General features: G+C 36.0%; 1 protein-coding gene across 4 annotated transcripts in view; it reads left to right on the top strand.

The window, feature by feature from the left end:
- Positions 1–13,507, top strand: part of macrod2 (mono-ADP ribosylhydrolase 2) — a 465,786-nt gene that overhangs the window by 293,788 nt on the left and 158,491 nt on the right. For all 4 annotated transcript variants that reach the window (XM_044137275.1, XM_044137273.1, XM_044137274.1 and 1 more), the window contains exon 7: positions 5,502–5,623. In XM_044137275.1, coding sequence (XP_043993210.1) covers positions 5,502–5,623 — 122 coding nt within the window. The remainder of the gene's footprint in view (positions 1–5,501; positions 5,624–13,507) is intronic.

Here is a 13,507-nt window from a genome sequence, read left to right as displayed (position 1 = left end):
ACAGTTGTTTGGAATCATGGTGCTCCATTCACGTTACACAATGCTGTTCAGATGTATCAAACTCTTAGAAATTTCACTGAAACATTGATCTCCATGACGAGGTCAATAAGCTGGTAACATAGCTTTGAAGTGTTACCAATGTGGAGAGTCATTGCCACAGAGTATTATGTCTATGGATACATGCATTTGTTTTCTTTCATTTTCAGTTTTAAGCTTTTTTTTGCCATTCAGTAGTAGCTTGACAGGAAATAGGAGAGTGAGAGAGAAGGGTTTCATCTTATACTACTACTTATAGGAATATCTTGCCTCAGTGAGTTTTATGTTTTTATGATTTGTAATAAATGCAGCCTACATAGAAGTTATTATTTTCAGAATACTTAGACTGCCTTTATTTTAAGTGAATGAGACAGTTATTATTATCTAACTCTGAAGTAAAAGTACGTGATTTGACAGATTAGAGTAGGCCTTCCGATTAAGTATTGTTCAGAAGTTAAACTGCAGCGGATGGAAACAAATTTCTGCTATTGTGTACCTCATTTTTAAACTTCTCTCTAAATTATGTTTCCTCTTCAGTCATTTGTTTTGGTTTGATGTTTTTAGAGAAAGGAACTTAAGAAACATCAATATGAATGGCAAACTGCAGCATGTGTTGTCCTATTTATTGATCTTTTTGGTCCAATTTGCTCTGAAGCATTACGGTATTGTAATTTATTTCAGTCATAAAGAAGACAAACAGTTGCTGAGGAACATGATCTATCTTTTAAATTTAAAAAAGTCCCATTGTTTCACACCACAAAGTTTCACACCACAAAATGCTTTTTGTTTTCTGCAGATTCAGCTTTCATGAAACATTCCCATTATTTTTTCAATATCACTTTGTCATGGATATTTTACTCATTTTGATCAATAACAATATAGTATAAACTAGAAATCCCTTTTACCTTACAGGACTCTAACGAATAAGCAAAATGCTACTTTAGTTCATAATTGATTTAGATTTAGGTGTTCAGAGGCAGTTACATGTTCTGATTTAAAATACCAATGTCCAGTATGTTACCAGTTGTTTCAAAAATAGCATTGTAGGATAATCTTGGTGGTGAGAGAAAAGTGCAGCTTTTGGAGCTCTTTAGGATTGTTATGATGAGAAATGGTAACAGCCTCAAAGTCAGAAACGGCAAGTAAAAATGAAAGATTGATTAGACTCTGAAGTGTTCGTTCAGTCCCTGAAATAGCACAGTGCTTCACTTCTAAATGAAGTCTAGCTATTTCAAAAGATTTTTTAGCTGCGAAGAAAGTGGCATCTTTGAAGTGAGCATGTCCCCTTGGTAGTTATTCCTCAGCTCTGGGAGGAGTGGAGGAATATTTTAGTAGGCTTGTCTAAGATGTTCTCACACATGCTCTGCAGTTGGTATATTAAGGGGTCATTCAGTGTCCAGTGTGTCCTGTCCAAGTAAAAAATCACTTTCTACTGGGGATGTCTCTATCATTTTGAAAGAAAAAAAAATCCTCCTTCTTGTCGTAGCCTTTTACGGTTAAGAATGTACTAGTCTTCCTGGCGTGCTGTGGTGGCGTAGGAGATAGTGTAAACTATGTATGGAGGCCTTGAGTCCTCAACGCGGCCGTCGTGGGTTCGATTCCCGGACCCGGCGACATTTACCACATGTCTTCCCCCCTCTCCATCCCTCTTTCCTGTCAGCCTACTTTCATATAAGGGAGACTAAAGCCCCCAAAAAGACCCCCTGGAGGGGAGGAGAAAAAATAAAATAAAATAAAAAATAAGAATGCACTAGTATACCACATTTGATATTCATAATCCCCTTTACAGTTCAGCAGCTAAATGCCAGGAAACACTTAACATGAACTGGAGTATTTGACATTTGGAAGCTGGATGCTGAATTAGTTTAACCGTATGTCATATTTTGTCATGCTAGAATTTGCTTGAGCAGTTCTTGGGGTTCTGTTTTGACATCATAATAAAGAAAATGTATGTTTTCAGGTGTATTGTACAGGCAAACTGAACTAATTAGCTGGTAAAATACAAATGTTACAGATCTTTACCTTTTTAATTCCTAATATGCTACTTAAAAGACTGAATTATGTTTTACATGACCATCAGAAATATAGAAATATCAGAAACATTAGTTAAGGCACAATCAATCATCTACTGAAACACTTTTTTTCCGGTCTCTATCATAACACCATATGTTTTGTAACATTTTTTTATTTTTTATAATGCCTTCTGCTCAGTAGTTTTTCTTTGTCAGCAATGTTCTTCAGATAACTAAAACCAAACTGAAGCACAAACAATACTAATGTGATGTGAATAAACATCTACCTTTCATTTTCATCACCAGACAACTCTATGACTGCCACTGCTACAGAACTAACATGACTACAACTCATATTTTGCTGCAATGAACCAATAATACTATTTAAATGCTAACATTTGACATTTTTAGGCAATGTCATGATGATGATGATAGACTCAGTCCTATGATTCTTAGATACGAACCCCAAAACAAAGCTTAATGAATTCAATGTAAAAGTAACAAACAGTTCTGGCACAACTGTGATCTTTGATCCCTAAACACGTGAACTTTCAGTACTGAAGCACATCAAAGCCACGCATACACTCCAAAGATGTTCACAAAAGGATAACAAACGTTTCAATAAACCAACATAATTGACAATAGATGAGAACTTCATAGCTTTTAATGAAAAGTGAAAGGCCTGTTGTAATAAAACTACATAAATACATACTTTGTTCTTGTATGATGAATTCTCCTCAAGAATGATTGTCCAGGCTTGCTGTACAGTGAACTTTGGACTACAGCCCGAACAGACCACCAGTTTATAACATGGACACACAAAAGAGACACACCCACTCCTACAGCCAGTTTAAAATCATAAATTGACCTAATATGCATGTTTTGTAATAGTGATAACCGCTAATACACAGTACCAGCACTGTGACATGAGACTATCATGCAAATCAGAACAGTTCTATAGTGTTTAATAACAAATACATCCAATATCCCTTGACTTTTTTGACAAAATGTGGTTTTGATTAAGGAGATCTACCAAGAAAAATGTCATCAAATTTAGGTGCTCATCAATATTGTATTTCATATTTTTCAGTAGAGCATTGACCATTAAAGATATAAAAAAGTCTTGTTTTTTGTTTTTTTTCTGTGAATGACAAATATTTATTTTTATTTATTTTTTCCTACAGGTTGGAATGTAATTCCTTCTGGATTTTTACATAGATCCTGAAGAACCTTTCACAGTACTAGTTGACTGACTGCCCCTTCTTTGGTAGCCCTCCCTTGATACAAGGCCGTATAAATATTTATTTAACGTTAAATTCCTTAAAAAAAAACAACCAAGAGGAGTTTTCCAACCTTTTGAGGTGTTTAAATTTTCATGAATTCACTACTACTCTGGTTTTTGGCACTTGTCCACTCTCTAATTGGCATATTGCCTTTTCTGTAGTGTAGAAGTACATGAAATATGCAGAAAAAACAACTTACCACTTGTCCCATTATAACAATGTTGTGCCAGTTTTCCACCTGCTATTGTGGGGGAAAAAAAAGAAAATGAAACAGACGGCTCCCTTCCTGTAATGACTCATCTTGGAATGCCTCAAGCCCTCTTGTTGTTTTACCTCTCGCCGAAACAAAATCTTAGCCTGAAAGCAACACAACAGTCCCCGCATTTTGTCCTAATGGCCCCTAGAAAACATAAAAAGAGCTGAATGTAATGTGTAGTCTTTGGTGTTATTCGATGGTGTTACCATGAGTAACCTCACCTAAACCAGATCTAAATTCTGATACATTCAATATTGCAGTAGCAAAAACAGAAGAGCTTGATATAGTAAAATGCAAATATAGGCTAGAGTTGATCTATATTTAATTCAACATGCGGTGAGTTTTACCAGGTAGTTAAGTTAGATGCTGCTTTACATTTGGAAACAAAATCCCCTTTTGACTAAAATTGATAATACACACAAAAATGCAGAGACATGAATTATGGTTTACAATCAAATACTGACTACAAATTATTGAGTGTGAGAGCCTTTTGCAGGTTTTGTCTTTTCAAATCCAAAAACGTTTTGCATAAGAAACAGCCATCACTCACTGAACAGTTTGTAGAGACCATGTGTCAATTTGTACCTGTCCTATATAATTTACTGTAATCTACTGACTATCTATGGAAAGGAAATGAAAGGAAATTTGACTACAATAAATTGTATCTAATAGTACAAGTCATTGAGAGTCATTTTGATTAAATTTCATAAGCATTATATGCTTATGAAAATGAGTGCATCCAAAATGAGATCAGAACAATAATTTGTGAATCTCTGCTGATTAAAAAGTCTTTAAAAACAAATATCTATCCATAAATCTGTTGTCTGTTCTTGCTTAACTTACAGAGCCTACTGCTAGTGCCTATCGTTCACTGGGAAAGAGGCAGAAACTAATGAACAAGACAAATAATGCTTTAGATATAAACTTGTTTATGCGTTGTTAAAAAAATGTACTCAAATAATCAACGCACTTAGAGAAACTACATAGAGAAAATAGTAAGCGGTTTAGTAGATATGTAGGTTTGTTTACAGGTGTAAAAGGAAAGTGGGTTTAGATGAATTCTGCACGAGTACGAGTTGTGTTGTAATGTTGGTGGAGGAATGTTCTGTTGTGATTTACAGTTGCTGCAGAATACGTTTTTTTTTTTTTTTTTATTGACATTGACCCGACCTATATGACACTGACAATGGCAATGTTGCAAGGCAGAATGCAGAAGGTTACATTTCTGTCAAGTCACTGCTTCGACTCTGATTTTCCTGTAATCACTCCTATGATTCAATTAAGAAGCTGCATTCCTCAAACCGGCCAAGCCAGTAGCACAGCTAGTGACTGACAGGTGAAGATATTACTTTGTGAGGGGAAAAGAGTATGTGGAGACATCAATAATTGAGAAGATGGGATGAAAGAATATGTAATTGATTTCCTATCAAAGCATCTCAATTAATGCATTCTTTTGAGGCAGAATTGCTTAAATTGTCTACATGAGTGATTGTCTCATTGCGAGGACAAACTTTATTGTCTTATCATTTATTTTGATGATCTTATAGATTCAAGCTCAACTGTTCAGCTGCCTTGTAGGGGTTTACAAAAACACTTAATACCCATTGTTATAACCACAAATCACAGTGTATTTTATTGGACTTTTAAATAACAGACAACACAAAGTTGATTACAACTGCAAGTCTTTTGGGGATGTATCTACTAATTTGCACATTTAAAGGATGAAATCTTTTTGCAAAGTCTTCTACCCAAAATGGCTTCAACTCAGTCAGATCACATCCAGTATGCCCACTATGGTTTGTTGAAAGAATGGCTTTAGTTGTAAATTCTACTGTCACACAAAATACTTCCAATTTTTCTTTTATGATTGGTGTTGGCTATTGTTACAGAAAATATTTGCTTTTCCTTCAACAGATGTGATCCACACTGTAGGTCCAGTGGCTAGAGGTCATGTTGGCGATAAAGAGATAAAAGATCTTACCTCCTGCTATAAAAACTCCCTGGATTTGGTGAAGGAGTATGACTTGAGGACTGTGGTGAGTACAATATTTTGGATTTTCACCCTAGGAAGAGAAACAATATGTTTAAATTCTTCATAGTTTAAATAGCACAAAAAGTAGCATTTAAATTTGAAAAAAGTACGGCAGCAGAAGGATTTAGCACTTTTAATTTTAGATACAGTTCTGAAAATTGGCTTAATCTTATTTGCTTAAACAAAAGAAACAGAAAACAAAGCAGAATGGTAATGTGTTGTCAAATGAAAGCTTTTCATGTGGAAAACTTTGGCATGGCACTTGGAAGATGTTCAAATAAATCATAAGCTTTTGTTTAAGCCTATCTGTCTTTCAACTGTAAATAGCTGTTTGTTTTTCTCTTTGTTTGAGAAGCGACTTTTAAAACGTTACCGCTTGTCAAATTTTCAAACGGTGTTAGATTATTATTTTTTTTTAAATGGTTAACAATGTGCAACAAAAAGAATGTGATTAAGAGTGCATAATTCTTGCAATCTTTCAACCCTTCAAACTTCTTTTCTTTTCTTTTCTTTTCTTTTCTTCTAAACACACACACTTAAAATCATCATTGAATTATAGGAAATTATGGGGAAATGAGGACAACATTGGTGGAGACCACCTAACAAGTTTATGATGTTGTGCAATATGTGGTGTTTTTTATGGGAGGCATCTGATAGATTATGCAAGTAAAATTTCCATTTTCCATTTCCATATTCCTTCTATACCTCCTTAAACCTTAATCTCTGTTTCAGTCTGAACTTGGCGATGCAGTGTTTTAGACATTAGACCAATCAGTATCACACTGAAGAGCCAGAAATCACATTTTCGGAGCCAACCTACTGCCCTGCTGCCTCATCAGAGGCCAATCAGAGGAGGCACTCCCCTACAGAGAGACATAGATGACTGCCAGTCTCATTAAAAATGAATGTGACAAACCACTGCTCAACAAATGACTTATTGTTAGTGATACGGAATCCTTTACAAACTCCTTGGTGGCAATTAAACGGGCTGTGAAACTAAATGTCTGACATATGATGTTTAGAAGCGAGTTTGTCTTCTGATTTTGAAGTAGAAGTAAGTATTGTAATTTCTATAAATATATATGTACTCCACATCCCGAAGATGTCATTGGTGATTCAATGGTAAACAGTGATGTCAGTCCACCATTCTGCATTGAATCTACAATGTTGAGGTTGCTGTGGCTATAATCCATTAGTTTATCACGATTAGCAGGTAAAAGTGTGTATTAATGGTACATGAATGAATTTGAATTTGACAAAGTGCTATACAAGTAGCCATTTACAATAGGACAATATAACAAACTGTGGTACTTACTTATTGTTGGTGATAATGCCCGTTAGTGTATTACATCAATTAGAAATCCGTCATAGTATCAAGGTGTATCACAACAGATCCCCAGCTTTGTTGTTTGGGTAGTGCATAGTTGTAAGCTCTGTAGTACCTTCAGCTGGATTCTGATGGTCAGCTGAGCTGTAAATCTTGTTCCACTAACAGTGCTGCTGCCCAGCCTCTATTTCAAAGCTTATGGCATTCCATGCATAAGCTAGTCTCACTGGACTAGCCAGGCTGTCCAATTTTGCTTCATCACACATAATATTTGCATAGGGAATTTTTAGTTTATTAGGTTTTTTTGCTCTCATTTGACCCGGACAGCTTTTCCCAGAATTTCTCTGTCCCCTACATGTCTTGTGCCAAAGAGGTATTCATCAGACTGTATTGTATTGACAATACAAATGGTGTCAATACAAACAGCATTTGTATTGACTAGCTAGCATATCCTCTCACCTGAATTGTAGATCTCTGCAGCACATTCAGAGATACCATGGGGCTCTTGGATCGTTCTCTGATTAATGTTATACTTGCCTGGTATATTGGTTTAGATCAGGGGTGCCCAAAGTCGGTCCTCGAGGGCCGGCATCTTGCATGTTTTAGTTCTCTCCCTGGTGGTAGTAACAACCTTTTCAGCATGTCAATGTTCTTCTTAGGCCTTCTAATGAGCCATCATTTGATCCAGGTGCGTTAAACCAGGGAGAGAACTAAAACATGCAAATGCCGGCCCTCAAGAACTGACTTTGGGCACCACTGGTTTAGATGAACAACTGTGGAGGTCAGTGGGTTGCATTTTCCAGACACATAGTGCCATTCTGTAACTATTCTATGTTCAGTTTTTATGAAAATGCTTTATATATCAAACTTAACATAAAATAAATTTGAATTTGCATCATAGCTGTAACTGATGCCTTGAAATTGGCCTCTGTGTTTTTAAGAGGTTAATGCAGTTTCTGACACTGCCCCCTCAGCAAATCATCACAACACTCCATGATGCTGTTTACAGTTGTTCTTAGGAAACATGTTTTTTTTCTGTGAAGAGCTCAGCAAATGTGCAGTCCTATCAGCTGTTTGATTATTGTTGCTGCCTCTAGTCTGGTAGAGCTGTGTGGGGAAGGTGCGGCGAGGGGTGCTCTGTGGGTCAAGAGCTCAGTTGAATACTGAAGTGCTAATGCGGTGCTTTGGCTAAACAGGCGGTGCATTGAATGAGCAAGTGCTTAGGCACCCTCAAATGGCTACCGTGGGAGATTCTAGGATATTTTTCTTTAAATGCACGAATGAATCAATTTACACCCCTCGTATGTTTTTACTGAGGTAATATCACATAACATGATATAAAGCTCAAAGAAGTTGCACAATTTCCACTAAGGAACCTCCGAGGCCTTCACAGAACACTGGTATTTATCCTGAGATTAATTTACACACAGGTGTACTCTGCTTACACCGTAGTTAAATTCTGAAGGTAATTGACAGCAAATAATCAGAGAAAAGAGAGATAAATAATTGAAAGCCCCACAAGTCAGATTTCTATATGTAAAAGATTTCAAACACATCCTTTCACTTCACAGTTATGTGCCGTTTTGTGTTGATCAATCATTCTGAATCCCAACAAAATATGTTGAAGTTTGTGTCTGTGACATAGAAAAATGTGCTTGCAAGTCATTGTGCAACAGGCATATTTGAGAAGATTGAAGATTCAGCATCATATTTTCTAGTTTTTAATGTCTCAAAAATGTATTGTTTTTGGAAAAAAATATTTGGGCAAGATCCACAACAAACACCAGGTAAAAATGCTATTTTATTTGGATACATTCTGAGATTTAAAAGCAAATGAGAGCTCCTACAGTGAAGCACTGGGTCCAGTCCACCATGCTTCCTCACAACAATATCATAACAACTTGTGTGCTTCAGTCCATAATCGACCCAGTGCTCTTCTTGTTTCTTGCACATTCCAAAGCATTAGTTACTGCGGGCCCATCTCTTGATTTATTTATTCAATAATCCATATACAAGAAACAGTGATCCTGTTTCACTGGGAGCAGCCGGGGTTCTGTCTTGTATTTATAAAGTTGAAATGTACTGAACCAGGCTTCAGTGAAAACAGTGATGTTCTGTGATCGACTGTCCTTGTAGAATATAACTGATCCTTAAATCATCTGGGGCACTGTTCATTTTGTTATACTAACTTATACTACTGTGTCTTCAACAACAGTGGAGTCTCTTGGTCAGAAAAGAAAAAAGTAGCTGGTTCTTACTTCAAATGTGTGTGGCCTACATTTAGCTTCTACGTTAGTATCCATGATCTTTGTGGGGTAGGCATCCTAAGGCCTTCTACTTATTCTTAGCTAACAATTGTGCAGCTTCCAGTTGCGAAGCACACTTTGGTCAATATTCTGTTAGTTTATCAGCCCTAACCTCTTATCAACTAATCCAAAAATATCTCAGTTTGATAGAAATAAGCTGCAGTTTGCAAAATGGGCACCCTACTAAGTAGGACTATGGGGTGAATAAAATAGCGAGAGAGAGTTCATTTGAAAATCTTAAATATCTGCCTTCTTAATGAGGATTTCAGGGCTTTAAATAGTAATAGGAGTCGAGACAAATAAATTTCACAAATAAATTTATGTATTAAGATTTAGTGATTGTTAGTTAATCTGTTAGAGTACAGTTTCGCTTCAGGTAGCAAAACTTTACTGTTGTCAGATTTGTGAAGATCTTGTTAATAAGAATAACACCAAATCTCTTGACTGAAAATGTTTTCTTCTTTACCTTAAAGAAGAAAACATTCATGTTTCATTCAAAGATGAATGAAAAGTTCATTCATCTTTGAATGAACTTTTAACATTATTCTTAGAATTAATAAATTAGCATACAAAGAAAAAAAAAAGCTAATTTCTACCCTTTTATGTCGTGCTGCGTTAGTCACAGTGGGATCAAAGACTCCCAGTAACACAGACGGTTTGGCATGAAATGGGACAAATGCATTTGAATTAACCAGGGCAGCAAATTTCACTTTTCTTCTTGTGCACACGGGCAGAATGCACAGGTTCAGATGCTGAACGTGCTTTTTAACACATTGGAAAAGTATTCACATTGCTTAAACTTTCTTGAATTTTTCCAGGTTACAGCCACAAACTTCAATATATTTTAAAATTTGTTATGACAAACACCTGTGGATGAAAAAGGAAAACTTGTGCTGAAAATAAGACAAAATTTGATAACTCTACTCTCTTCATATGCTTCCAAAGTAGAAATTGAGCTTACCTATATGTAATTTTATCTCACTATAAGTGCAGATGTTCTGTGAAGGTCTTTAAGATTGATAAGGAGTCTTGTTTTATTAATCACAGCAGGCTCATCAGGGACAAAATTGTGAGGAAGTTTAAAGCACACTTAGTTTATAAAAAAAATAAACCAAGATTTAACCATCTCACCATTCGCTGTTCAATCCATTATCCTAAAATAGAAAAGAATGACAAAGCTGCAAACCTGTATTAGATTGACCAAGGCTGTAATATTAATGCTCCTTGTAGTTTATAAACTGCAGTAAACCTTTAGTGTAGCTTTGCAGGGAGTGTTGTGCACATGAGGCAAACTGACAGAAAGAGCAGTAACCAGAGAATCAACCTGATGACACCAAAAAGGAATTTTTTGGCCTACATGTAAAGCAATATCTTTGGTAGAGATAACAATCCTAAACCTTCAGCCACAGATACAGTGGTCTAAATCACCTTCATGTGTTAGAATGGATAAAATTGGATACAATTGAAAATGCGTAGTAAGTCTTGGAAAAGGATGTTAACAGACATCATGCATTCTGTCTAAGAGATTCCACATGTCTATCACATGTTTGTGTTTCTAGTTTGACTAAATGTAAAAATATATTTGCCAATAACTGTGTTGAATCTGCTGTGAAGATGTTTATTTGAAAAGATTGAAGATGCAGTGTGAGAGTTTGGAGCTTCTGCTATTTTCTTATAATTTGAATGGTTGCTAAAAATTCTGTCACTTATTTCCTCGTTTTTGTTGAAAAGTAGTTTACAGCTGTGAGAATAGCAGCATGTGAAGCAGCATCTCACATTTGAGGAGATTCTTGATCTCAATCCAATGTAGCTCTTTTGTATTTTTTTTTCTACTCTAGATTCCTTCAGTTTTAGTCACTTGAGTAAAACTTTGATAGTCTTAAATTATTTAAGTATATGTCCAATATCTTAAACATGTGCAGGTTTTTATACAAGTGATTCACCAAGCCCATTTTTGCTAGAATGTAAAGAAAGATGTAAAGATTTTATTTAGACTCAGTTCCTTGGCTCAAAGGCAAGTGCATGCTATGTGGGTCTAGGACTTCCTGAGGATTGCCTCCATGTGAAAAATTACAATTAGGCTGAGCCAAGAGGCCTGCTGTTTAACGCTGGCAGTGATGCTCTGTGCTGTACAAGATGATCCAGACTGTAAATTTGCTCTGTCTTACCATTTTTACATTTAAACTGTGGTTGTTTGATTTCAAAACGCTTCTCATTTCTGCCACCCAGCGTCTTCTGTATCACAGTAATTTTCTAAGTAAAAAAAAAGATTACAGTCAGGGTCTACAGAGATTTGAAAAAGTGTTTTCCTTCTTACTGATATATTTTGGTTTTGCTTCTGATTCTGGAATGTTTCAGATCATAAAACATTAAAGATAAAATGAGCTCCTCCAAAATTGCTTTTTAATATGGAGCCAGTTTGGTTCGAATAGTTTTTTTCTTCCTTATAAATGATAATATAATTTTCAAACTGCTTTTTGAATTTAGTCAAGTTATTTTTGAATTTGAGAAGCAGCACAATCTTTTTCATGACACAATGCATGTCACTGGTTGGTATCAGCAGGATTGTGGTGTGGTTATCTCTTTTTAATGGTAGCATTGCTAGCATTGCGTTCTAAGTATAAAACAGGACAACTGAGCTTCTTGAATACATCTACTAATAATCAAGGTCATTGCGCATCTCATATTTTTTACATATAAAATTTTATCAATCATTTACATCCACATTCCTGTGTGAAGCTGCATCTGATTTCACTTTTGAATTCACTCTGCATTTTCTTTATGTGCATAACTTCACTTATGAGATGTTATATAAAAAAAAAAAACTGTCCAAAAGTAATTTGCATGTAAAGGTCTGTGGTCTATTGTGGTTGGTTTTCCAGATCATTTGCCTAAAGCTCATTTTTTGACCTGTGACGTGCATTAGTGCATGTGTGCGTTCATGTTTTCTCTGTGTGTCTTACAGGAATAAGTATTATTGTAGCTTGTGTAATTTCAGAGTTCTTTAGTCATTTCCTTTTTCCCTGGAACACTCTTATGCTTTAGTGTTTTTGTTTATGGTTGAAAGCGCCTCAGGATGGTACCACTCCCTGAGCTCTTGACTGACCACAACCTCCACAGTCATATTTGATGGGTGGGTTCTGCAGCATCATAAGAGAGGACTCGTGTGGAGCTGTGCAGCATTGGGAGTACAGTTGCAGCTCTGGGACTGTGAGCAGCACATTGTTAAACAGCCTCCTCCACTGTTCAGTTCATATCATGCTACACTTTATTTTTGGTCTCCTCAACAGATCCAAATACAACATCTAGTGAGAAATATGGATTTTTTTATTTTTTTATTTTTTTTTTTTGCAGCAGATATGAATGTGCGAATAGAGATAATCATGCTACTTTGGCAGTCAATAAGCATGAAGAGGCTGTAGCAGGTTGTCAATATTTGCTTGAGCCTAGACATATTTAACAAGGCTAATAATGATTGCTGAGATGGATACAGCATACTGGATATTATGGTCTGTTTGCTAAGAGTTCTTTGTAATAGGAAAATCATGTATGAATTTATACATGACAGGAAGCAGAAAACAGTGATTTTCTGTATTTGCTTTGGGTGTAATGGTACAATCCTACCTCTTAGATATGCTTACTGTTCAGCTCTGCACAGGCCTGAACTGATCCTTTGGGTAACAAATCTTTACCTGTGCAAAAGGGAATGTCTTCCTCCTCCAAATAGCCTAGAAGTGATGCAAACTTGTAATAGGTGAAAGCAAGGCAAGTTTATTTGTAAAGCATTATTGATATGTAGCTAGAAGTGCTTACCAGGAAAATGAAGGAACATGGCTTAAGAAATTACCAAAACAAAGAATGTTGTTGTTTTTTGTTGTTGTTTTTTTTAAAGCGACAGTTAAATGTAAGCCTTAAGTAAAAGGAAAATTATCTAGGACCGTATGCAACTGAAAGAAACAGTCCTCAACCATGTCACTGTGCACTGACTGTTCAGCTTTGGATAAAGTAAAAAAAAAAAATCCTTATGTTGGTAGAGCACGTTAGTCTTCAATAAAAGTGGCCTGAGAACTCAGCCTGGTTGAACCCCACCTTTGTTCCCTTAGGTTTATGCGTGGCAACTGACTCTACGTAGTTCTGATCTGCCAAGAAAAATCTAAACCAATTTAGCACAGTACCAGATGATCTCACCCACATATCCAGTCTACCAGTCAGTATGTGATCAGCTGTGCCTAACACAGCACCGAAATCCAGTAAT

The sequence above is a fragment of the Gambusia affinis genome, linkage group LG13 (assembly GCF_019740435.1).
Source record: "Gambusia affinis linkage group LG13, SWU_Gaff_1.0, whole genome shotgun sequence".
Taxonomy (NCBI): Eukaryota; Metazoa; Chordata; class Actinopteri; order Cyprinodontiformes; family Poeciliidae; genus Gambusia; species Gambusia affinis.
The sequence above is the reverse complement of the archived record's forward strand: the minus strand, read 5'-3'. Positions and strand labels throughout refer to the sequence as shown.